The following is a 26,199-nucleotide window of genomic DNA, read 5'->3' as shown; positions in this document are numbered from 1 at the left end:
CAAAAGCTTATGCTACAATAAAGTTGATTAGTCTTAAAGGTGCTACTGGTCTCTTTACTATTTTGCAACTACAGACTAACACGGGTAACTCCTCTGGATCACCTCTGGATCGATGACCATGGAAAACACTTCCCTTCAGAGTCTCAAAAAAGCCACCTGTATTGAGGTTTGGGGAATATATAAACTTGATTGGCTAAAAAGCATCTCTTGTGGTTTAAATTTCAAGCAATACCTTTCCACCTTTTTTAGAACTGGAATCCACCTAAAAGCCAAGCTGCAAGTCAAATCCCGGTTTTGATCATTTTGATGTATATATCCTTTTTGGGCATATTGGCTTAGCAGGTGTTGCTTCTCTCCAAGGAACTGCAAGGAGCGTCATTTATTTAGTGCATTTTTAGCAAGCTGTTCCTCCAAGAAACTTAGGACAGTGCCTCTATTTTACACTCACAACAACCCTGTGAGGTAGGTTAGGTGCTAAAATCTTAAAGGAGACGCTGAGGTCCTGTTTCATTTTTGTATAATGCATGCATTTGCAGGCACGGGCCTTTCTCATTCGTACAAAGCACAAACCATCTGGCACACAACCAGCACCAAAGACGTGTGGCAAAAGGGCTCGGGAGGCAACAGATGCCTGGAGGAACTGCCCGGGTAGCTTCAAAGAATTTTGTTGCTCCAAACAAGGAACCATTTTGCTACCCAGTGTGATGTAAAGGTGTGTCTTAGGGATGCAAAAGGTGATTGGTTCAGTGGGGGGGGATGATGACGACACACCCAACATTACCTGGTGATTAAATCAGAAAATGCTTTACTACGTCAAGCAGGATAGCCAGATAAGATGAGCTTTGGAATAAGCCCCAGGACACCCTCTTGTTGCCCCTCCCTTCACACTTATCCAGGCTGGCTTTGCATAACAAAACGTCTGATGGTCATTTTTAAATAGTAACATGCTTTGAGTGGCCAAAGTTCCTCAGGTGTGAGGCTGGGGTGGATAATCTAGCATCAGTTCCTGGAGACCTGAACTCAGGGCAAGGGAGAGAGATGAGTGCTCAATTCCTTGCTCAGCTATCAAGGTCACAGGGTGGCTTTCCAGTCCCTCATAACAAGCCTCCCTGTCTGTGATTATTGTTGCAATTCAAGTTGAGTTCATGGAAGCAAATTTTTCAAACCTCTTGAAGTGGCTAGACTCATAGAATGCATTTCAAATGGGGTGTGTGTGTGTGCTGGTAGCATCATTTACTTCCGAAAACCAAGTACAAAAATCAGATATGAACATACTAATTTTTCTTACATCAATAGCTCTGGTTTACAGAAAAAATGCAAGCTTTTGAGTTCATGCAGAATGCTACAGCAGGTAGTGGGTGCAATGGTTAGTGTTAGACTAGGGCAAAGGAGGCCTGAGTTCAAATTCCTGTGCAGCTATGGAGACCTTTGGGTCTCCATCTCTGTTGCCTATCTCGCAGGGTTGTGTTGTGAGGATAAAATGAAGATGGGGAGATACATGCTTGCTCGCTCCTTGGATAACATGTTGGTTAAAAATGTTGATTATATAGGTAGTTTTCAGCTCTACAGAAAACCATGGGCATTTTTCTGGGGGTGGGGGAGGCGAGTAAATTCTTACATGCGTTGGAAAGAAAATTCCACTGAGTTCACTGGGATTTACTCCAATGTAAATCTGCATATAACCAAACTCTTAAACCCTAGGAGGCAATGTCTTGGTCTGTTTGTTGGCCTTCCAGGGCTACTGGTTGGTCACTGTGTGAAAAGAGATGTTGGACTAGATAGACCACTGGGCCAATCTAGCAAGGCTCTTCCGATGTTATGTCTGCCTTTCCACTCTCTCGTGTAACATTTTGACTCAGACAAGATTCTCTGAAAAAGTCTATAATGCTAGGAAAAGTGGAAGGCAGAAGGAAAAGAGGAAGACCTAAAAGGAGATGGCTGGACTCAATAAAAGCCACGTCCTCCAGTTTGCAGGATCTGAGCAAGTCTGTTAATGATAGGATGTTTTGGAGGTCTTTCCTTCATAGGGTTGCCATAGGTTGGAGGCGACTTGACGGCACATAACACACACATAACACAGCCAATAATCAGCCTTTTCTTTGATGCACTCCACACTTCACCTGAAGTCTAGCTCACTTCATCAGATGCAATGAGTGGATCTTCATAGGGCAGCCTTATAGATGGCTACTAGAGTTGTCAACTCTGGCCTGGGTAATTCCTGGAGATTGGAGGTAGAGGGAACTCAGCAGAGATGTGTTGTTGTAAAGTCCACCCTATGAAGCTGCCAGATCTTCCAGGGAAACCGATCCCTGGAAATCAATTGCACTTCTGGGAGAAATCCAGGCTCCGCTTTGAAGCCCTAAAAGATACAGCTTGTCTTTCCTTCTTCCTTGAACAGCAGGGTCAAAGGGCCAGAAAATGATGGGCTTACAAAGGGAATTAATTGTGTCAAGTGGCAACTTAATTGTAAGAAAAGACTACTCACTGGAACCGTATTTAGAGATAACACAATTAAACTAATTAACTAGGAGCCATCTCTACTGGCTTCTCCTTTGTTAGCCCTTCTGCAATAAGAGGATTGGCTTGACCGGCCAAACATGGTTGTTGTGAGGGTAACAAGACACTGCTGGTGAAGTGCTTTGAATGCACTAATAGTACATTCAATAGGATGGTCTTACTAAAAACCGTAGAAGTGCCAAGCAGTCGTGAAGCTCTTGTTGCCCCCATTCTGCTAGTTCCTTGTTCTGTCTCTCTGTCTCCAGTAGCTACTGTGACCCAATATCAGACGAGAAAGGAGGATTGGTGGGCAGCAGGGCTGGCAGAACAATAGGACACAAAGTGCCTGGTGCCTTGTCCCTTTACCAGCATCTCCCATGCTGGGCAGCTGTCCTGTTTAAAGACTAATAGTGCCACGCTCTTAAGGCTGCCAACCTCCAAGTGGTATCTGGGGATATCCTGGAATTGCAACTGCAGGGCATAGAAATCAGTTCACCTGGAGGAAAAAAGGTGGCTTTGGAGGATGGGTTGTATGGCATTATACTCTGCTGAGGTCCTACCCCTCCCCAAACTCCACCCTCTCCAGGTTCCCCCCTCCAAATCTCCAGGAATTTCCCAAACTGGAGCTGGCAACCCTACTTCCTCTGCTATGCTCAGAACGCTATCGAGTTGGAGTTTACTTCCAGGAAAACGTTCTTAGGCTTGCACTCTAACTGACCGAGTTAGCAACTTTCCTGAGCAGTAAGCGAAAAACTCTCCTTAACTAGAGCAAGATTCGAGTCCAGTAGCACCTTAAAGACCAACAAGATATCCAGAATACAAGCTTTTGAGAGTCAAGCTCCCTTCGTCAGATCTGGCAAAGAAAGCGTCACTCTTATACCCAGGAAATATTGTTAGTCTTTAGGGTGCTACTGGACTTGAATCTTGCTCTTACTACTGCAGACCAACAGGGCTACCCACCTGAAACAGTCTCCAGAACTAGTTCAATGGTCCAGCTGTACCTGTTGAATTTCTTGGGACAGATTTGGTTCTGCACTGAATGATGTCTGGCTCTGGAGCCACAGATTGCAGACCCCTATTCCGGCATGGTTTTGTGTACATTGCTCAGAATCCAAGCCTGCGTTTCCAGAAGCCTCCTGCCCTTTTGTTGAGAAATGATCTTCAATCTCATACGAATAACGCACAATTCGTAGCTCAGTGCTAGAAGCTGAGGGCATAACTTGATTGAGGTTTTTATTACATAAATAATATATCTCAGTGCAGTCTCTGCCAGGGAGGGGGAGAAGGCAGCAAGAAAGGGGGGGGATGGGAAAGGTCCATGCATTTCTCTCTGATTCAGGATTGCTCCACGTCTGTAGCCCAATAGTAGACTCCCCTAGGGAAGAGAGAGAAAGCAGGAAGGGAGGCAGCGAATGAGCGGGCTTTCGAAATCATTCAGTCATTCCAGATTAGATAACCCTGAATGGAAGCTTTAAGGCGTTTCTAATCAAAAGATACCCTTGCCAAAGGTTGCAATGGGAAAGTCCCCTTTGTTGCCAGCGGGCGTTTAAACAGTGGGAAAAACCCATTGGCTTAGAAGGGTGTAACTCTACCCAGGACTGTATTGTGATGGTAAATTAATCTAATAGGTGAAGAGATACCGGCGCAGAGGGGCAGCCCTGTTACAGCGCCCCCTTGTGTATGTCCCTGCAGAGGTAAGTCCCAATGTCTTCAATGGGGTTTGCTCCCAGCTAAGTGTGTTTAGGACTGCAGTAATCTGTTTCAGCAAAAAGGAGGAGGATTCATGGCAATTTAGAGACTAGCAAACCTTTATGCCGGGAGAAGTTTTTGTGGACTTCAGAGGGAATAAGGGCCTCACCACCCCTCCTGGCTCCCCGTGACTGGCTTGGGCCACAATGGAGACGAGAAAAGAAAAGACAGAAGTTTTGAGCACAATTAAAATACCTTTTCGTCAGATCGGAGGGCTGCACTGTAAGGAAGTGGTCTCAAAGAGAGGTAAAGGGATAGGAATTATAGACTTTGCTACTATGTACTGTCTGTCTTTTCCTTTCACCCCTGAAGAGCTTTGCAGGCAGGGGAGGGTTTGGATATTTTATCTTTGCTTCTGCTCTTCTGCCTTCTGCATGGGCCACTCCTCTAGAAATGAAGCAGGGAAAAGCACTTCCCTTCCGAGGAGATATTTCTGCCTTTGGGACTGCTATGAAAGGCTCCGGGAGCAGAACCTGGTAGAAAAGTCCTGGATGTGGCTTCTGCATTACAAAATCTGCCATCCCAGCATTCATCCGTTTAGAAATTCAGCCCAGACAGTGTGGATGTTGGTTATTTTTGTCCTGCCTTTTCAGTCAAAAGAGGTTATGGTGGCCGGGGAGGCTTATGTTTCAGAGGGACTGGATCCACTTCTGGTTTGCAGAGGAGGTTCCTCACAGTTAAGAGGCCGGGGGGATGCTCATGGACTCAACTTTGCTGTCTGAAAAGCAGGGGGGTGTAGTGGCCAAAGGTGCCTTTTATCCAGCTGCATTTCATTCACCAACACTCTCCCTTCCTAGACTCTGCAGATCCGGCCATGCTGATCCATAGTTTAGTAACTTTGTGGTTAGACTACTGTAATTATCTCTACTTGGGGCTGCCCTTGAATGCAATGTAGATACTGCAGTGGGTCCAGATTGATAGCCTGATAATTGTCAGGGGTGAGCCAAAGGGAACATCTCTTGCCTGTCTTAAAACAGCTGCACTGGTTGCCAGTTTGTTTCAGAGTCCAATTCAAGGTGCTGGTAGAGACCTTTAGAGCCCTGAAGTGCCTAGGGCCTAGGACTCACATATGACTCCATTCACCTGTTACGGTCCTTAGGCTACCACTTGATATTCACCCCCCTTGCTTAAGGTAGCCCTCCTGGCATCAACTGAAAACTGCAGTTTCCCATCATAACTCCTGTTATATGAAACAGATTCCTTGGGGAGGGGAGGCACATTTTTAGCAATTCTTTTGATAGGGCATAAGCTGTAGGCATTATTTTAGGAGAGGGAGTTATGTGCATTTTTTGTAATTTTTTAAAAAATAATTGGATTTAAACACTGCCTCAAGCCATGGAAAGCAGGGCTATATTTATTTATTTACGTTATTTATAGTCCACCTTTCTCACCGAGACTCAAAGTGGATTACATAGTGTGAGTCAGCACAGTCAGTTTCAAAGATATTTCGATAAAAAAACATATTAGGATATATAAATGCAAATTTGCAAAGATTTAAAAGCAGCGGAAATCCAGTGCAGAGTTGAAGAAATGCTGAAAGACCATCAGTGATTCTAAGCCTGACATATTGGGGTCAGGTAGCAATTTCCCCCAGGCCAGTTTGGCTAGGGATCCTGATGGTGTTTTGCCATCCTCTGGGCATGGAGTGAGGGTCACTGGGTGTGTGTTTGGGGGGTGGGAAGGTATTTGTGAATTTCCTGCATTGTGCAGGGGGTTGGACTAGATGACCCTAGGGGTCCCTTCCAACCCTATGATCCTGTGATTCTGTTTTAAACAACAAAGAAACTACCCAGTAGTATCATACTTACAGCAACAGACAGTACACAATAGCAAAGTCTATAATTCCTATCCCTTTACCTCTCTTTGAGACCACTTCCTTACAGTGCAGCCCTCCGATCTGACGAAAAAGCCCTCTTGAATAACTTGGTTTGGCATATTATAATAAGCAAAGAGCGGCTCACGGGAACAGGATCTCGTTTGGGGTTTTAAAACTCAGTACAAGTGTTACTGGGGGAGGGGATTCGCAGCTGGGGCTCGGGCTGGGCACTGTGGGCACTATGCAGAAAGGGTGCCTGGCAGCTTCCTGCCCACCCTCTTGGGGATGCCCCTCGACACTCACATAAGCAGAAGAGTAACCAGCATCGAGCTCAAAATCAGGCCAACGAAGAGAAGGAGCACGTTTTTTTTGTGCAGCGAGTCTGGTTCCCGCAGCAAGTCTTCCAGAGAAGGGAGGCTTTCCTCCACCACTTCCTCTGCCGCAGCCCCTGGTGGGGCGTTCAGGATGGCCTGGAACATCCCTTGTAGTTCCTTTTCCTTTCCGAGCTGCTTTGCCGTCACTGCAGCAGAAAGGGAAAGAGCCGGCGGTTCCTCTCCCGAGACGCTCAAGCTCTCCATCCCAGGTCCGTCAGCTGGATGGGTCCAGCCGCCACCACCACCCCACACACACAAAAAAAAGCCCTTTGGATCCCCGGACAGGATTTCCACCAGTATGGGAGTGCAGTCATAGTGAAAGCTACAATGGTTGTCCTCTGCCTCTGCTGTTCAAAAGGCCCAGCGGCCTGCTCCAGAACTGTGATCCATAAGAAGAACGAGGGAGGGAGGGAGGGAGGGGGTGGGAATACACCGTGGTGGACACAGGAGGGGCTGTGGGTCAATGGGGGAGCGTCTTCTTGGCACGTGGAAGGTCCCAGGTTCAATCCCTGGCATCTCCAGTTATCACCTGGCAGTAGGTGATGTGAAAGACCTCTACTTGAGACCCTGGGTAGGCAAGACTGACCTTGATAGAGCAGGAATCTGCCTCAAGATAAGGCAGGTTCCTGTGTTTGGGTTGGGCTGAGTAAGAATGACTAACCTGGGAGGGTCAGATAGTGTCCAGTGAGGTTCCTGAGCCAGGATTGGAACCCAGGTCTCTCTAGGTTTGCCAGCTTTGGGTTGAGAAATTCCTGGAGATTTAGGGGTGGAGCCTGGGGAGGGCAGGGTCGGGGAAGGGAGGGACCTCTTGAATGCTTTGGAGGGTGGATTCTATGGCGTTAATGCCATAGAATCCACCCTCCAAAGCAGCCATTTTCTCCAGGGGATCTCTGTAGCCCGGAGATCAGTTGTAATTCTGGCAGATCTCTAGCCACCACCTGGAGATTGGCAATCCTAGATCTCTCCAATTCCTAGCGTGATGCACAAGCCACTATACCACACTGGTTCTCACCGCCCTGGGCCTCAGCACCCTTCCCCCATCTACAATACGGGGAACTTTCCTTCGGACCTACCTTACAGGGTTGTTATATGGATTCCAACAAGAAAATGTATCTGAAGGGACTATAATAAATACCGAGCATCGTTGTGGGTGAGTACGTATGGGGGTTGAGGGGCCGACATGTGTTCAGAGCTGGTGTGGTGAACCAGTTACAGTGTCAGACTGGGATCTGGGTTCAAATTCCCATTCAGCAATAAAACTCACTGGGAGTCCTGGGCCAGTCATGCTTTCTCAGACTAGCCTACCTTACAGGGTTGTTGTTAGGAGAAAAGGGGGTGTGGGAATGGCGTGCGCTGTCCTGAACTCCTCAAAGGAAGGTCAGGCTTAAAGAAGGATGGATTCATAGCTCCACCTTCTGCCTCCAAGCCCAATCCAGGCATGATCATTACTCAGGCCACCTGACTAACCATCTGCACCGCCACGGTGAGTTTTCTGCCTCATCCTTTCAGAACCCTGAAACTGCCCCCGGGTCTCACCATTGAGATATATATACTTTCTGACCAGTACATCGTTCCCCTCGGCAATTTCACAGGCATATGTTCCGTGATGGGCTCCCGTCGTGGGCCTGATGATGAAGGAAGAATCAGTTCCAGTGTAAAGGTTTTCGAAGAACGAAAGATCCTGGCTTCGAATCTGCGAGGGAAAGGGCAGAAAGAGGGGCAGCGTGAAATAAACTGGTGCAGTTTCTCAGAAGCTGTACTCGAGCTATTTTTATCCCGTCCTTCCCCCAGGTAGCTCAGGTTGACATGGACAGTTCTCTGCCCTCCCAACAGGCACCCTGTAAAGTGGATTAGGCTGAGAGAGAGTTTGTGGCTGAGGGGAGATTTGAATCCAGTTCTCTGGTCAATGATACCACACTGGCTCCTAGGAGCTAACCAAGGGGTAGGGGCGAAACAAAGTGGCTGAACTCTGTGCATGGAAAGAGTCTTGCATTAACTTTTCCTGTGGTGAAATAGTTGTGGTGTGACCTTTCTTGTCCCTGTCTTGTTTCCTTTGAATTCTGGTCCTCTTTACAGTACATGCATGATATTGTTTGTACTTAATCCTTTTGCTTGTGACAAGTTTTGACTTGTAATGTATAATACATTCACACCACTGAAGAAGGCGAAAGCCCAAACACGTCTGGTGTTCTGGATTAATTTATAATGTGATAAATGCATGTTGATTGTTCTTTCTTTCTATTTCTTTCTTTCTCTCTCCCTCTCTCTCTTTCCCTCTCCCTCCCTTCCCCTTTATTTATACTCTGTGTTTCTCTCTGAGACTCAAAGTGGATTACATAACAGTTCACCAGGGGTCGCCATAAGTCAGCTATGACTTGAGGGCACCACACACACACACACACACAAGTCTCAGGAAAGCATTTGTCGGATTGCACTGTAGGTACCTTAATTCCAGCTTTAAAAGTTCAAAGTATCTATTCATCTGTTTACCTATATTAAACATTCACAGTTTGAAAAAGATATTTTGCTTGTGTGAAACAGAAACTATGCATTAGCTTGCCAGTACATGCAGTCATATATATCCTAATATCTTTCTTCTAGGAGAATATGTCGACCTGTAATTTGTGAATAAGTCTTCTGTTCCTACAGCAGAAAAGACAATAAATACTTGCTCTACTGCTAGACAATTGATTATTATGCCATATATTTATTGTATATAATGGTTTATTGGCTATTTACCCTTGGGTTCTTAGACAAGAGACGAGGACCCAGAGCAGGCCACACGTTCAATCTCAGGTCTAGTGGCCTCTGGCACAAAGATGGATATGTTTAATTTATTTCTTATTTTGACCACCAGGGGGAGTGAATTCACCCACCACTACCCAGCGTGAGAATATACATTTTTATATCTTAATATATATTAAGATATTTAATATATTATATAATATATATATTTAATATATATATATATTAAAATGTGCATATGTGTGTGTATATATATATATATATATATATATGTGTGTATTTATACACACAACAATAACATAAAATGGTGTCGCTGTAACAACTTTGAATAACACATTTATACTTATAAAGCTGGATATTGTATTTTGCTATGTTGTTACACAAATGAGATATCTTGTTGGCATTGTGAATGAAAGTTTATGCAAGATTCCTTGTTTATATTTGTATATTTCTGTTGCTTTATAGCTAGACTTCCAAACTGATAATTGCCTGTTTGGGTGATTTTGTTATTAATAAATCGTTTTCGGAGAGGTATTCTAAAAATGGATACCATTTCTCTAGGAAATTTATTGTTTTAGGGAAGTTTGTTGCTTGTTGTAGTTTATCTGTTATTCCCCCCCCCCCCCATTATTAGTTGTTCCCATATCTCTGTAAAGCATGTACTTAGATTAGGTGGCAGAATATACATTTAATGTGAAACAAATTTCTCAGTCCCTGGGTTTGGAAAATAACGGACAGAATCTCTCAGGGTTTTCCATCAAACAGTATAACTGATGCACAGAATTCAGATAACCATCACCCCTCCAATGAAACAAAACAAAGGCAGTACATTTAGCTGGTATAGCGGATAGAGTGTCGAAGTAGATTCCGGAAGAGCCAAGTTCAAATCCCCACACTGCCGTGGAAACTTGCTGCATGGGTCAGCCGCACCCTCTCAGCCTAGCCTACCTCATAGGGTTGTTGTGGTGACAAAGAACAGAGGAGAAGGATGGAAGGTGCTTTGGGGTCCCACTGGAGAGAAACGTGGGATAGAAATGAAGTGAAAAATGAATAAATAAATTGCCCTTGCACAGTGGTGTATTATGGCTAGGAAGATACAGCCCCCTCTAAATACTAGCAAAATATTTAAGAAGTTGCCGGAGTCTTGCAGATACCCATTGGCTAGTACCCATGACATCACCAGGGTAATCTACAAAAGCTCCCCACCTGCTCTAAGCATTTACCAAGGAAGAAATAGTTGCCTGGCATTCTATTATTCCCCCCTCTCTCCGCCCCACACAATACTCTTTTAGCAAGTCCAGAGGAGTTAGCCATGTTAGTCTGTAGTTGCAAAATAGTAGAGTCGAGTAGCACCTTTAAGACTAACCAGATTTATTGTAGCATGAAAGAGGTGGAGTATGCACCCAGCCTGAGTTGTATGCTCCACCTCTTTCATGACTTTTGCAACTGATTTGCATTTACATGGCCCTCACTCCCTGCACCCTCTCCCCCTCCCCTATATATCTCTGACCAGTTTCTTCGTACTCTCCATGCATCTGATGAAGAGAGCTGTGGTTCTCAAAAGCTTATGCTACAGTAAAGTTGGTTAGTCTTAAAGGTGCTACTGGACTCTTTTCTGTAGAGTGTGGGTCTTTGGCAGGGGTGCGGGCTCTTGCGGGGCCCAGAAACCCTCACTGACATCCTTGACGAACTTCCACTTGATGAGCCTCTCTGGAGGAACCGAGAACTTCACGCTGCACTTCAGAACAGTGATGTCCCCTTCAACTTTGTGAACATCCTGAACTAGAGTTAGGGAATAAGAAGAGAAAAGAGAAGACTGAACCTGAACATTCCTAATCTTAGAGTGGAACTACAAGTGACAAAAGGCACAGGTTGGACACTTGTCAGCTTCCCTCAAGTTTTGATGGGAAATGTAGGCATCCTGGTCTTGCAGCTTAGCTCTCCGACTGCTGTCCAATGGACTTTTCAACTGTCACTTGTCCGCCAAGCTGCCTACATTTCCCATCAAAACTTGAGGGAAGCTGACAAGTGTCCAACCTGTGCCTTTTGTCACTTGTAGTTACGCTCTTAGATATGGGGTGTTGCTTCCTTGGGTAAGAGATAAGCCCAGTTCCCTGTACCTTAGTTAACACCGCTGTGCCCATTGAGGTGGAGCTGGCAGCCACCTCGGGCACAGTTCTCTGAAGGAGGCGCTGTGGCCCATGCCGGCCCCCGATGACCCCCCCCCCCGGCCCAACCCAGCACCGGCGCCACAGGCTGCGCAGCGCAGAAGCAACCAGGCTGTGTCTATTGCTTCGTACGCTTGGTGGGTCAATCAGGCTGTGCCTATTGCTTTGTGTGCTTGGTGGGTATTGGACATTGGGAAGGTCAGTTTGTAGCCCCTCAAAGTAGCTGCCAGCAGACACTCCCGTTTTTGCCACTGTGAAGAGAAGATGACAGGAAAGGGGGGGGGGAAACCAAGGATCATGCCTTTCCCAGGGTTAAATATCTCTGAAACTTGGGGGGGGGGGTCTTTAGAGAACAGTGAGGACTAGGTCCCCTGCAAATTTGATGGGTATTGGACATTGGGAAGGTCAGTTTGTGATTCAAGTTTTGTGATTTTCATTTTTCCTACGTTTCTTCTGTTTTTTAAAATTGGTTAGCGGGGGGGGGGGGGGGCGGCCCAAGTAGGTATCTTGCCTCAGGCGCCAGAAACCCTGGCACCAGCCCTGACCTTAGTACAAAAACATGCTAAAGCTCCCCAAGGAAGGAGACGGGCAATTTTCAGGCTTGTATCTGGATCTACTACGCAACAGCCCAACTGCTGTTGTTGAAGTCTTTAGCACAAAGTGAGACAGGAGACTGGCACCTCCCCCTCCCCCCCGCCACTATGCAGTGGCCAACTTTGGGTTGGAAAATTCCTGTAGATTTGGGGGCAGATTTGTTTTGAGGTGACGAGGGACATCAGCCGGTTATAATGCCATAGAGTCCACCCTCCAAAGCAGCCATTTTCTCCAGGGTCATAGATCCAGAGGAGTTAGCCGTGTTAGTTTGTAGGAGCAAAATAGTAAAGAGTCCAGTAGCACTTTTAAGACTAACCAACTGTACTGTAGCATAAAGTTGTATCTGATGAAGAGAGCTGTGGTTCTCGCAAGCTTATGCTATAGTAAAGTTGGTTAGTCTTAAAGGTGCTACTGGACTCTTTACCATTTTCTCCAGGGGAACAGATCTCTGTAGCTTGGAGATCATTTGTAATGCTGGGGGATCTCCAGGCCCCACCTGGAGGTTGGTAACCCTACTTAGAAGTAACACACCCTTTTGTTATGCCTGGGCCCAGCCCATCCTAAGAACTGTGCTCCTCCATTTGCATTCTTGGACTGAATTTTGATTTCCAGATGCCACTCTGGGAACGGTGAGAAGTCTTGCTCACAGACCTCTAACATTTCACCTCCTTTGGTCCATTTGTTTTAATAGAGAATAAAAAAAGAGGTTCCTAGAAAAGGCAGGACGTGATTTTCTCAAGAAAATAAACCAACAAATCCACTGGAATAGCAAATCTAGGTGGAAAGTTGGGGGGGGGCATACCTGGGCAGTCGATGGGCAGCGGGCATTCTACAATACGGCAGGATTTGCATTTGTAGGTACGGGCCTCTTTCTGGAACCCTGTGAGGGATAATAAAGGCTGCTAGGAGAAGCTAACAGAACAGGAGAGAGGAAAGCAATCGACTTTTGGACTCACCGCACGGCGGGATGCAGGCCGGAGCTGTGGAGGAGAGAGGAAAAGTGGTGTTTTAGAAACAGTTTGTGTTTTTATTATCGGAGTTTGTTGGCTATCTTAAAACTTGGTGAAAGGGGGGATCTTGATGGATGGACAGGGCTGTTTCAGTGGCCATTCAGAAATACAGTGTATTCCTCTAGCCACTTAGAAGGAACTGGTACATTCAAGCCATTTGGTGTGTCATTCTTGGCAATGCAGTGATCGATGGGGTGGACCGATGGATGCATAACTGCCATGTAATTGTACTTGAAAGAGCTTGCAGAAGGCGGAATTTGGGGGATGGCAGCTCAGAAAGGATGTGCTCCTGTGCCCTACCTGTGCTTCAAGTACGACCCTGCAGGGTAGTTCTATGTTGCCCAATGTCAGTCCTAGAATTGCTTATGCTCTGTTTCAGCATTTCTTCAACTCTGTATTGGATTCTTGCTAATGCTATATCTTTGTAAACTTCTGTTTATTTACCCTAGGGCATTGTTTATGGAAATGTCCTTGATATCGACTGTACTGATCTCGCACTGTGTAATCCGCCTTGAGTCTCAGTGAAAAAGGCGGATTATAAAAGACATAAATAAAATAAATAAGGGCTCTGATTTTATAGCATCTGACATCAAAAACTGTCATTTTCTCCAGAGGAATGGGTCTAGATGCTCTGGAGATGAGTTGTAACTCTGGGGAAACTCCAGCCCCACCTGGAGTTTGGCCATCTTGCCAAGAAGATATGAGCCGACCCTTCTGGTGGCATGCAACCAGGGCTTTTTTTCAGCTGGAACGTGGTGGAACGGAGTTCTGGAACCTCTTGAAACTGGTCACATGGCTGGTGGCCCCGCCCCCTGATCTCCAGACAGAGGGGAGTTTAGATCGCCCTCCGTGCCGCTGAGCGGCACGGAGGACAATCTAAACTCCCCTCTGTCTGGAGATCAGGGGGCGGGGCCACCAGCCATGTGATCAGTTTCTCCGAGGGCAACCCACTGAGTTCCCCAGAAAAAAAGCCCTGCATGCAACCCTATGCTAGAAAACCCCCTCCCTGCTTAAGATTACCCCCATCCCATCTGAGCTGAGTTTCAATTTATTAGGACCCTCAGCCACCTCCAGACATCTGTTGCGTTCATCCACCGCACCATCTGATTCCAACGAACAAAGAGATTGAGAGCCACGTATCACCAACACGATGATGAGTGACGCCTCGCCCTGAATCCCCAGATGACCTCAGCTGGTGGGTTTTCCTACTGGAAACCATCCATGTGACAGACACCAGAGGGAGAAAGGCTTTGAAATGGAACCTTGGCAAAAGCCAACCTCCTCAGTGTCCTGGCATTACCTGCTTGTAGTTGCGCCACTTCTTTTTGAATCTTTTCAGCCGCCTCTGGAATGGCTTCATGATACGGCACTGTGGGGAAAGACAAAGGCAAGTGTGCTGGGTCTGGTGTTTTTGGTATGAAAGCCTGCATCCAGATAGGAGATTTTGGACCTCCTGGCAGTGGTGGGTAATCTTCCGGGGTTTGCCCCATTGCCCATCGATCGATGGTGATCAGCGGGAGATGGCAACACTCCCAGCGATCACCCACCACCGGCAGGCAACCTGGGAAAGAGAGCACCGGGCGAGCTTCTGGTAGGGCGTGACATCACTTCCTTAAGTGATGTCATCGCACTGGCCATGAGCATGCACTCGACCTTCGCTGGGACCAATTTTGCCCCCCAATGGGCTGAACTGGCACCATGAAAGCGCAGGAGCACGCCCATGGCTGGCGGAATGATGCTACTTCCCAGAAGTGATGTCATCGCAGTAGTGTTGGGAGCACACCAGTGCTTTGCGCGCGCACAAGAACACCCCTGGAAGTTGCAAGGTAAGTGCCAGATCTCTCCTCCCCCTCTTGCTGGGAGGGTATAAGGACCTGGTAACCCTACCTCCTGGGTGCATCCTGGAGCTGAGAACTGGGCCAGCCTTTTAGCCCATTCACACATGTCTCCCATCCCAACGCCCTTCTTTTTCTTCGTCTGCTCCTGCTGCTCCCCCCATCCCAATTCTGATGAACGAATAGTTCCCCACTTCTGTTTTATTTACTTCATTTATTGCCTGTCTTCCTTGCTGAGACTCAAGGCGGATTACCGAATATTAAAAAACGGTTTGGTCGGACCGCGAAGATGTACACCAAATGAAGCAGTAGGCCCTATGCAGACAACACACTGTCTAAGGCATTACAAACCACATCTGGGAGTTGTTTTTTCTGAATTCAACAGCTTGTATCCTAATACCTCAAGCCCTGCCTGGCTGGAAACCTTCCTCCAGGTGAAGGAGTCTGCCTGGAAGAGACTGGAACGTTTCTGGTAGGATGGAAGCTAGTATTTTAAAATTCTGGAGTTTTCCTTGGCTGCCCCCTTCCTTCACCCCCTTCTCTGTTTAGTTCAGATTTTCTTAGTTTACCCTGTCAGGAACATGAACACATAAGACCCGATGCAGACTATAGCATTGCACACTTATCTGGGAGTATGTCCCACTGAAAGCCATGAGAACGTGCATGCGAGTAAACAAAGGATAGAAAATACTGCTTTTAGCCACACGGGGGCCATCACAACAAGGTGTGTTCTAGATCTGCCTCGGCAAGAATTCTATGAAGAATTGGTACCCACCCTTGGCCATGCCTCTCTCTTCCAGGTAAAAGAGGATCCTGGCAAAAATATCCTTCAGCTTTTCCATTTCGAATGCACCTGGAAAAAAACGAGACAGCTGTGAACAGCTGTTTCCTACTCCCACACACTCCATTTAAGTGGTTTGGTCCCTTGAGACTTGGGGGAGGGGCTGGGAGACAAGGGGTGGGGCTTTATATGGCAGGGGGAGGTGCCTAGAAAAGGTGGGGAGGAATAGCCCTAGACATGTGTTGAGGAGCTAGTGAGCAAAAAAGCAAAGCATCAATGCAGTTCGCTTTCCTCACTCTTAGAGCAGAACCACAAGTGACAAAAGGCACAGATTGGACACTTGTCAGCTTCCCTCAAGTTTTGATGGGAAATGTAGGCAGCTTGGCAGAATGTTGGACAAGTGACAGTTGAAAAGTCCATTGGACAGCAGTCGGAGAGCGAAGCTGCGAGACCAGGATGCCTACATTTCTCATCAAAACTTGAGGGAAGCTGAGAAGTGTCCAACCTGTGCCTTTTGTCACTTGTGGTTCTGCTCATAGTCCACCTCCTAAGGACACTAAAAGACACCAAACTCTAAAACTCCAGGTCAGATCCTGCCCTCCTCATTCAACCAGGCCTACCAAGATCAGGGGAACATTAGCAACCACTTGCCGTGAACTTTACAAATTAGACGCACACGCCTGCTGCCAGGCACCTTCCAGAACGTTTGCCACAGCCATCTACTCTGCTTGCCCCCAGGCGTGACATTTTGGGTTCAGTGCTGAATTGGACTGCACTTACCCACCTCAGTTTTGCCATATGGCTGAAAGGCAGCTGAGAGAGCTATCAAGCAGGCCTCGTGTTGTTCATTAGCATGGCCCAGAAAATATTGGCAAACCCGAAGGCGCTTGTCATGAGTCGAAAAGCAGTATAAGCAGGCATCTGCCTGGGAGGAGAAGGCCAGCCAAAGAAGCATGGGATATCCAAAGGGCATCATCCGCTTGACTAGGAAGGAGCCAGAAAGCCCCCTGAGATGGAACACTCAGGAAAAGAACCCTTTGGTGATGTCATAAAGGATCTCCTTCAAGACAATTGTGATGTTCTGGCTCAGGTACAGCGAGGCGCCTCCTTCCTGAGGGCCTCTTCTGTGGTTTCCACAAAACACAAGGCCTCTTCTGTGGTGGCCCCCCATTTGTGACATGGCCTCTCTCTTCAAACTAGGGTTGCCAGCTCCAAGTTGGGAAATTCCTGGAGATCGGGGGGGGGGGGGTGTGAAACCTGGAGAATGTGTTTTGGGGAGGGAAAGGACCTTGGCATGGCATAATTCCATAGAGTCCACCCCCCCAAAGTAGCCATTTTCTCCAGGTGAATTGATCTCTGTGGCCTGGAGACCAGTTGTAATTCCGGGGGATCTCCAGCCACTACCTGGATGCTGGCAACCCTACTCCAAACTAAGATCGATGATTCCCCATTGGTCTTTACAGGGGCAAAGGAATAACATTTTGTGTCTATGAGCTTTGTGCGGTGTGTGTGACATTTTCCATTATAGTAAAGAGTCCAGTAGCACCTTTAAGACTAACCAACTTTACTGTAGCATAAGCTTTCGAGAACCACAGTTCTCAAAAAGTAGATGCATCTGACGAAGAGAGCTGTGGTTCTCAAAAGCTTATGCTACAGTAAAGTTGGTTAGTCTTAAAGAGTGCTACTAGACTCTTTTACTATTTTGCTCCTACAAGCTAACACAGCTAACTCCTCTGGATCTATTTTCCATTATGTCTGTTTCATTTATAAGGTTGCTATAAGCCAGACACGACAACGCATACATGCACACACACAGGTGGAGATGGGTTTGAAATTGTTGTTTTAATGTGGTTTTTACAGAGAATTCATTGCTGGCTGCCCGAACCGGGTACAAAGGCAAGATAGACATGTATTAAATTCGGCTTCTATGTCCTCCCTGCAGGCCCAGGGATTTTAGGATCAACACCTGTCCTGCCCCCAGAGTATGTGCACCTTAAGCCCAATTGACAGCTCCCTGCATAAGCACCTCACCTTGTTAAAGGATCGGGACCGTGCAAGGGAACAAAGAGGCTGAGAGAAAATGAAGCTTTGCGCTGGCGGGATAAGAAATTGCCTGTTGTGGCTGTTCCCCTGTCTGTACAGTTCTGGGTTTTCTTGGCATGGTGACAGGCAACTGAAGGGAAGGAGGGGAGGAAAATGTGTGTGTGTATGCAAGACTGTAATGGGAAAAGGAGAGGGAGCTGTAGGCCTCAGACCTCTGTCACCATGGAAACTAGACAGCTCAGCTTGAAGCTGAGAATATGTCCTTTAAATGAGAGGGGGGGGGAGATGGCAGGAGGTGCCCTTACTCATGACAACTAGATCGATACGGGAACAGATGAGAACTGCAGAGCCCGTACAACCTTGAGTCTGGAGCCCTTGTCCCCAAACCACGCGCCTTCAGCCCTCCAAATTCTGCTCCCAGATTTTTAATCTACGGCCACTTCCATACACCTCAACTGGGTTTTTAAAAATTCCCCCCCTTTTTTTTGTATTCCAACATGGCTGCAAAAACCAGTCACTGTTTATGGTCATGGTCGGGGATAGAGGCCAGCCTTCCAGACCTGGGGACGAGACTGTTGGTGTGGTAGGAAGAAATAGCTCCCCACACATGATGTCACCAGAATGCCGCTTGAACCCACAACAGAAATTGGATAAGCCATACTCTTATATTCGACTAAGATGACGACTCAGTTTGAATGTTATCACTCAGATAGGATTGGGTCCTTTGGGCTAGTTGGTAGGATGCCAAGCCTGAGGGGGAAAGCCAATGGTGTGGTTCTCACGTCTACACACGTGTTCGGTGTCATTGTGAACACCAGCGCACAAAGGTGTCACACAGGATTGACATTTCTGTAGCGTTAGAAAAGAGCAAGAGGTCAGCAGCACCTATAAGACTAACAACATTTGTGGTAGGGTATGAGCTTTTGTGAGTCACTGCTCACTTCTTCAGGTACAGCTAGAATTTTATTAGTCTTATAGGTGATACTGGATCTTGCTCTTCTGCTACAGACAGACTAACATGGCTACCCATCTTGATCTATTTCTGTAGTATAGTCGCTGCCTCTCATACCATCTCAGGCTGCACAGCCTCTGTGAGCTACCGTCTCCTCCACAGGCAAGGAGATGATTCCACAGTTCACCCAGAAGGGTAAGCGACGTCCTTCACAAAGGAAATGGTACTAGAAACATTATCACAAACCATATTCCTATCGGTCCTTTTTGGAGGGCTGCTTTAGCATTAGGAACTCTGTGCATGCCCAGAGATGCTGAGCTCTAGCTGCCAGTTCTTTCGTAAACCAAAAAGACAATAAACTAAGATTGGAAGCAGAGGTTACATTTAAAGAGAGCGCACATGCGTGGTTCTGGAATGGAATGTATCTAGGCAGAGCTCTGAGTGCATTTTCCAGAATGCCCCCTCATTCACTTAAGGGGAATAATCAGACAGCCTTGGTGGCCTGTCCAAAAGATAATTTTTAGCACCATGTATAGACCTTTGTAGTTGCAGAAGCTCAGAAAATCTCTCTTCCAAGTATTTCGGTTATGACGATGAGCCACAGATTCCTGGTGGAAATCCTTTTCTACTCAATGTGGAATTCAGTTGTGGAATTGCCCAGTGGGCGTTGTGATGGCCACGAACTTTGAAAGGGGGTTAGATGGATTCAGGGAGGAGATCCACCAATGGCTACTAGCCATGTTGAGTAAAGGGAACCTCCCTATTCAGAGGCAGTCAACCTCTGAATATCAATGCTAGAGGTAGCATCAGGGCCTCTATGCCCTGTTGATTGGGTATCCAGGGCAAGTAGTTGGCCACTATGTGAAACAGGATGCCCGAATAGATTGACCGCTGGTCTGATCTAGCAGGGCTTTAGGCTACTCCCATTGTCAATTCCTACCCCTTCTATTTTGTACTCTTGTATCCCCTGCATTTGTAAGAGTAAGGTACACATTATTTTTTAAAAAGAGCTTGCCAGTATGTTCTTTAAGACCATGGAGGGAAAAACATATGTGTAAGACCGGGTTTTGCTCAGGTACCTAACAGCCATCCAGTTCAAATTGCATGCCGAGACGGTATTCCCACGCTGCTGCAATATTTGGGGTCAGCCATTGGATGGTGCCTCTCTCTGAAAAGCCTGCAAGGCACAGAGACACCTGCCAAATCTGCTCCCTCGGGCGAGAAATGAACGACAAGTCCCTTCTCTCTGTAGTATTTCGGCATCTCCATGGGATTTTAATCCTCTTGGACAGGTTTTGCTTCTTTCCTCCTATATTAAAGGAGTCGTGGCTGGTAGCTCCAAAGTGGTTCACCAGTTCTGTTGGTGCCCCACAGTGCAGAAGATGAAAGCAGCGCTAGACCCCTACAGCCTGGATCTTAGATGTTCCTGGACTTCCATTTCAAAGCTGAGAACTGTTCTAACAACAAAGATGGGCAACCTTTTCGTCATGACGGACAATAAAAAGGCAACGTTGACCTGTGAAAGGTGTTGATGCAGGTGAGAGGTGAGTGTCTTACTTAGCTAGTCATTGGGAGCAAGCTTAGCACCTCAGGGGTTCATCTTGAATGTCTATGAATGCATAAAGCAGCCTTTTCCTGTTAGTCCATTGGCCTATCAAGGCCTGTGTTTTCTACTGTGACTAGCAGCAGCAGGGTTTCAGGCAGAGGCATTTCGCATCATCGACAACCGGATCCTTTTAATCAGTGATGTCAGGGGGTTGAACCTGGCACCTTCTGCGTGCAGCGTGAATGCTTTGCCACTGACCCAGCTACACTCCCCTAGAGACTTGGCTTACAGCTGCCTGGCCCCTGGAGGCAAAGCTAAGCCATGTCTATCACCTCTCATGCTACCAGCCTCAGGTATCCACAGCACTTTGGGGCTGGCCTTGGTTGCTTGGGGAGAAACCTCTCTCTGTGCAATGAGCAACACGGTCTGGAGTGCTGCTTTTTGGCACAGGTGTCGGGGCAAGGAGCGTTATATACCCCATTGTCAGAAACCCAATTCCAGAATGGCCCATCTTTCCTCAGCTGAGATTTCAATCAGACTCTGCCCCATTGGTTAAAGTGTTAGAGTAGGATCTGGAGCCCCGGGTTCGAATCCCTGCTCTGCCATGGAAGCTTGCTGCGTGACCTTAGGCCAGTCACACACACTCAGCCGAACCTACCTCACAGGGTTGTTATGAGGATAAAATGGAGGGGATGTTGTAAACTGCGATTGGCCCCCATAGAGGAGAAAGGTAAGGGTATAATGAAGTAAAGCGAAAGAGAACAGCTGTTCCCACAGGTCACTGGAACTCCTAATGGCTACACATCCCTGGATTGTGTATTTACATTCATATTTAGGGATAAACGATCTCATAAGGAAGCATAACTCTTGGGTCTAGTGCACTGGGAGCAGCATAGAAACCATAGGGAACAGGAGAAATGGGAAGGTGAAAAACAAGAAACCTGATATGCTAGTCGAAGCCTTGCTTGGACTTTCTATTGAAACTTCTATCCGCAACTTACATCCTTCTCCTGAGTTATGAACTGAGTTTAAGGCTGTTCCTTATGAAGGCCTGGCATGACCCACAGGATAACCTACTGTAATAGCATAATAACAACATTCGATTTATATACCGCCCTTCAGGATGACTTAACACCCACTCAGAGTGGTTTACATAGCATGTCATTATTATCCCCACAACAATCACCCTGTGAGGTAGGTGGAGCTAAGAGAGCTCTGAGAGAGCTGTGACTGACCCAAGGTCACCCAGCTGGCTTCAAGAGGAGGAGTGGGGAATCAAACCCGGTTCTCCAAGTTAGAGTCCTGCATTCTTAACCACTACACCACACTTACAATGAGATGAAGAACTGTGATGCTTTGAACACCAAGGTAAATGGAAATATATATTATTTTTCTTTGCTCTTTTTAAAAAAAATTGTTCTTTTTTCTCTCTCCATTATTTCTTGTTCATTTCTTTCTCTTTTCCCTTTTTATTGGGGTTTTAAACTTATATTAATAAAATAAAAAGTATTCATTGCAAGAAATGTGACTGTGCCATGTCTGCCCCCCCTACACCATTACATGACTGTGCTATAGTAAAGAGTCCAGTAGCACCTTTAAGACTAACTTTATTGTAGCATAAGCTTTCGAGATTCACAGCTCTCTTCGTCAGATGCATCTGACGAAGAGAGCTGTGGTTCTCGAAAGCTTATGCTACAATAAAGTTGGTTAGTCTTAAAGGTGCTACTGGACTCTAGTATTTTGCGACTACAGACTAACACAGCTAACTCTTCTAAATCTGTGATATGGTCCATGAACTTTGCCAGAGGTTCAACCCCTGGCATCTCTAGTTAAAAGATTCTGGATAGCAGGGACTGGAAAAAGACCTTTCTGTGCCCCCATTTCTGGGAAAGCTGTGGCCGTCAGAGCAGGCAGTTCTGGGATGGATCACTGCTGTGACTGGGTATAAGGCAGCTTTGTACGTACTTGCTGCAGAGGGGCTGGTTTGGGGAATGACCCTGTTGCAAGGTGAACAGGTCAGCTGACCCAATCATCTGGGGAATCCATGAGCAAACGGGAATCAGGACTGTCACTCGGGGTGGGGAATTAGCATCCAAATTGCCAATTCAGGCTGACGGAACTGGGAAGTGGAATGAATTCAAGCAAAGGCAGGTCTATATGTCAGTCTGGGTGAGGACCATCATTTCCAATTTGGGAATTTATTCAAGCAGATTGGATTTTCTTCCCAGAGGTCTGTTGGGATTGCCAAACCGCGGCTGCTCATGGACACGGCAGAGGAGTGTTCAGAGACTCGGTTTATCCTGAGATTAGGCCCCTCCTGGGTCATTCCGGAAGGGGCTGTGGTTCAGTAGCGGAGCATCTGTTTAACTTGCCGAAGGTCCCAAATTCTGTTCCTGACATCTCCAGTGAAAAGCATCCATCAGAGATCCTGGAGAGCTATACCACTCTATACCATACTAAACTGGACAGACGACGAGTCTGAGAGCCAAACTAAAAGTGACGTCTTACACATGCTGGACACTTGTCAGCTTCCCTCAAGTTTTGATGGGAAATGTAGGCATCTTGGCCTTGCAGCTGTAATGGAGAGCCAAGCTGTAAAACCAGGATGCCTACGTTTCCCATCAAAACTTGAGGGAAGCCAACTAGTGTCCAACCTGTGTAAGACGTCACTTGTAGTTTGGCTCTAACTCAGAAGCCCAGTTCACAAGGTATAAAGCTTGCATGTACAATAGCAGTGTACACGTGAGGTTTTTTTTTTTATCCTTGCATCCAGAAATTCTGGTGTTACATTCAATGCATGTACAGCCGAACATGTGATTTAAACCCCACATTTATCCAAGCATCAGTCCCTGGTTCCATTTTCAACGTGAACGTGCGTTGTTCTTTTCTTACAAACATGCAGGATGGGCATGCATTCGCTGTAACATATAACCAGTGCTGGGATAAGGCAACCTCGTGTGTTGAGGGGGGTCAAAGCAGGCAACGTCACTGGCGCATTGGAGGCCTCCAAACAGGGCCGCCACAACATGGGGTTTGTACTGGATGAAGTTAGGGCAGCAACCGGCTAGTTCTCATATATGACCATTAAAAAAATAGGGGGGGAAAGCAATATTTTAACACAGGTGAAAACAAACCGAGGATGCATTATAATTGGAAGGGGTTTTGTGCCGCTTTAAAAACGAACATTTTAGCCCCTTATTGTCAGTCTTCAGAATGCTGCAAGACTGTGGTTTTATTCTTGCTGCAACTAAAGTTGCCAATCTCAAGGCGGGGGCTGGAGTTCACCTGGAATTACAGTTGATCTCCAGATGACGGAGGTCCGTTCCCCTGGAGGAAGGGGCCGCTTCGAGAGGGGACTCTATGGCATTCCATTCCTGCTGAGCCCCCCCCCCGACTCCCCCCTCTCTAGACTCCACCTCCAAGTCTTCAGGAATTTCCCAACCCAAAGTTGGCAATCCCAGCTGCAACAGAGTAACCCTGTTCCCCACTCTGGAATTATAATTGGTGTTATTATACCTCCAAAGAATGGAGGGATAGTGGAAAAAAACTCAGCATTGCTCCACACAGTGGTGAAATCTGTGACCAGCAGCGGGTCACACAGGGTTAGAAGAACTCCTTTTAGGAGTTATGATCCAGCCACACAACTGTGAGGTGGCTTAAGGGGGCAGCATTGGGGCAGCGGCTAGAAATCAGGTGTGGCTCATGCCGGGAGCAGAGAGTGCTTTTCACACTTGCCGGTAACCACCCACCAGTGATAATGGGCATGAAGAGGGGACCAAATTGCCCATCGCAGGTGGTACAATGATGTGCCTGCCTCTAGGGACCTGTACCGATGTATGACATCCATCCGCAGCTTGAGTAGACCCAGCAGTGTGCGCCACCTGTAAATCGGGGCTTTCTCTCCTGCCTTATCTGTCTCTTTGCAGGAGCCAGGGATAACAGTCTTCTCACTCTTGAATCATGCTCAGGTAAGCCTCTAAGCGTAGTGTGAATCCCAGTAACGGCCAGTTTGCAAAGGTCCTATACTAGACATATGTACTGTGTTGATATTTGTCAGTTTAACTCTTGTGTCTTCCTTCCAAAGAAAGAACCATAGGGGTTTCAGGGAAGATGGGGAAGGAAAACTCTTTAAAAAAACCCCCTTTCATAGTGAGGCTTCTGTGGCATATTCACAAAACAACAATTCCCAGGGCTTCTTTGCCTAAAGTGTTAGAAACCTGGGTCAGTCTGCAAGAAAGACGTGCTGCAGAAGGCAGTTCGGGCTTGCTTCCGCTCTCCATTGCCTGGGATTCAGATCATAGGTCAAGGATAGCCAGGGCTTTTTTTCTGGGAAAAGAGGCGGTGGAACTCAGGACCGCACAATGATGTCATTTGGGGTCAGCTGGAACAAGGGGGGAGTTTTTTAAAGTTTAAATTGCCTTTGGCGAAAATGGTCACATGGCCGGTGGCCCCGCCCCCTGATCTCCAGACAGCATGGCACGGAGGGCAATCTAAACTCCCCTCTGCCTGGAGATCAGGGGGCGGGGCCACCGGCCATGTGACCATTTTCAAGAGGTGCCGGAACTCCGTTCTACTGTGTTCCTGCTGAAAAAAAGCCCTGAAGATAGCTGAAAAAGGGGCTTTCCTCCTTGTTGGCCAAGTCAAAAGGTTTGCTAGTAACACTAGGGGGGAATTTCAGATTTTGCTAGTGATTTTAGGACTAGAATGACAAGGGGATGGAATGGCTTTCCTTAGAAAAGTGGCCCATTCCTGGGGCTTTTCTACAGCTGGGGACCTTTCCCCTTCTGCAGCTGTCTTCCCACACTTTGTCATTCTCTATGACCGACAGGGAGTTGATGGGGGTCATACGAGATGACCCTGGAGGTCCCTTCCAACACTATGATTCTATGAACAGAGCGATGCTATTTCAAAAAAATAAAAAGGGATGTAGCTGCTTGGCCTATCGAGCCCCTTTTTTGCATCCCATTGGGGGCCGGGTGCAAACGGTGACGCAGGGAGGCGTTATTGCAGGGTGGAGGGGACAGGGCGATCCGCTCAGTTCCCAAGAACCTCACCTGTGACCTTTGGGCTTCCTCACAGGTTAAGGGTCTCAGGGACAGAGAGGGTGCCAGGAAGCGAGAAGACAGAGAAAATTATGGGGGATATGCAAAGAAGAGGGGGGACGAGACAGTTTCCCCCTGTGACTTAACCTGTAAAGAGGGAAGGGAGAAAAGGCATACCATTGGGTTAGCATGAGAAGAATAAAACCTGTAAGCAAATCTTCCATCTCTGTGCCTCTCAGGCCTTATTACCTTCATCTTTCTACTCAGTAGGTACCTCTCCCCACAATTTGCCACCCCTATAGCTCCTCGTCTCATTCCCAAAGCAGAACAGCACTTCCGGTCAAGTTCCAACAACACCCCGAAACTTCGGCAGAGTCAAACTTCACGACATACATGCCCTTCAGCTCCCCCCCCCCAAAGTTGCTTTGGAATATAAAAATTCTAATTCCAAATTGGGGGCCAACGGACGGAGGCCTTGTTTGCCATGGCTCTCTTTCAGATAATTAGCCTCCTCAAAAGATTCTTGAGCATGTACAGAATGATTTCCTTGTACTGGGGGATCCACAGTTGCTCCCTCCCCAAATTTCTGGAATGAGGGGGAACAGTCTCCCTAGGGTCAGAGAAGGCAACCTCCAGGCAAGCTGGCAGCCAGATCTCTCTTCTTTTGGGAAAAAAGGGCTCAGGCGCCTTCTGGAAATCTCCCCTTTTGCCAGTCTCTCCATTCTGTGCTGCTCCCTGCTCACTCTTCCTAGATCTGTTTCAGAGCCAAGCTACAAGTGACGCCTGACACAGGTTGGACACTTGTCAGCTTCCCTCAAGTTTTGATGGGAAATGTAGGCGTCCTGGTTTTACAGCTTGGCTCTCCATTACAGCTGCAAGACCAGGATGCCTACATTTCCCATCAAAACTTGTGGGAAGCTGACAAGTGTCCAACCTGTGTTAGGTGTCACTTGTAGCTTGGCTCTCAGCATCAAGGCCTTCCATCTGTCTGCATCACCTTCTAGCACCCAGATCCACAAGTCTCCTGCCCAGTATCTCCCATAACTTT

General features: G+C 47.1%; 1 protein-coding gene across 1 annotated transcript in view; it reads right to left on the bottom strand.

The window, feature by feature from the left end:
* Nucleotides 1-6,360: 6,360 nt before the first annotated feature.
* SPACA6 (sperm acrosome associated 6) overlaps nucleotides 6,361-26,199 on the bottom strand; it is a 72,380-nt gene continuing 52,541 nt past the window's right edge. Inside the window, exons 2-8 of the mRNA XM_054998922.1 lie at nucleotides 15,563-15,640; nucleotides 14,253-14,321; nucleotides 12,899-12,922; nucleotides 12,745-12,822; nucleotides 10,859-10,962; nucleotides 7,903-8,128; nucleotides 6,361-6,581 (exon numbers count right to left, since the gene is read on the bottom strand). Coding sequence (XP_054854897.1) covers nucleotides 6,361-6,581; nucleotides 7,903-8,128; nucleotides 10,859-10,962; nucleotides 12,745-12,822; nucleotides 12,899-12,922; nucleotides 14,253-14,321; nucleotides 15,563-15,640 — 800 coding nt within the window. The remainder of the gene's footprint in view (nucleotides 6,582-7,902; nucleotides 8,129-10,858; nucleotides 10,963-12,744; nucleotides 12,823-12,898; nucleotides 12,923-14,252; nucleotides 14,322-15,562; nucleotides 15,641-26,199) is intronic.

Source organism: Eublepharis macularius, chromosome 15 (genome assembly GCF_028583425.1).
Source record: "Eublepharis macularius isolate TG4126 chromosome 15, MPM_Emac_v1.0, whole genome shotgun sequence".
Classification (NCBI taxonomy): Eukaryota; Metazoa; Chordata; class Lepidosauria; order Squamata; family Eublepharidae; genus Eublepharis; species Eublepharis macularius.
Note: the sequence above shows the minus strand (reverse complement) of the source record. Positions and strands in the feature narration are given on the sequence as shown.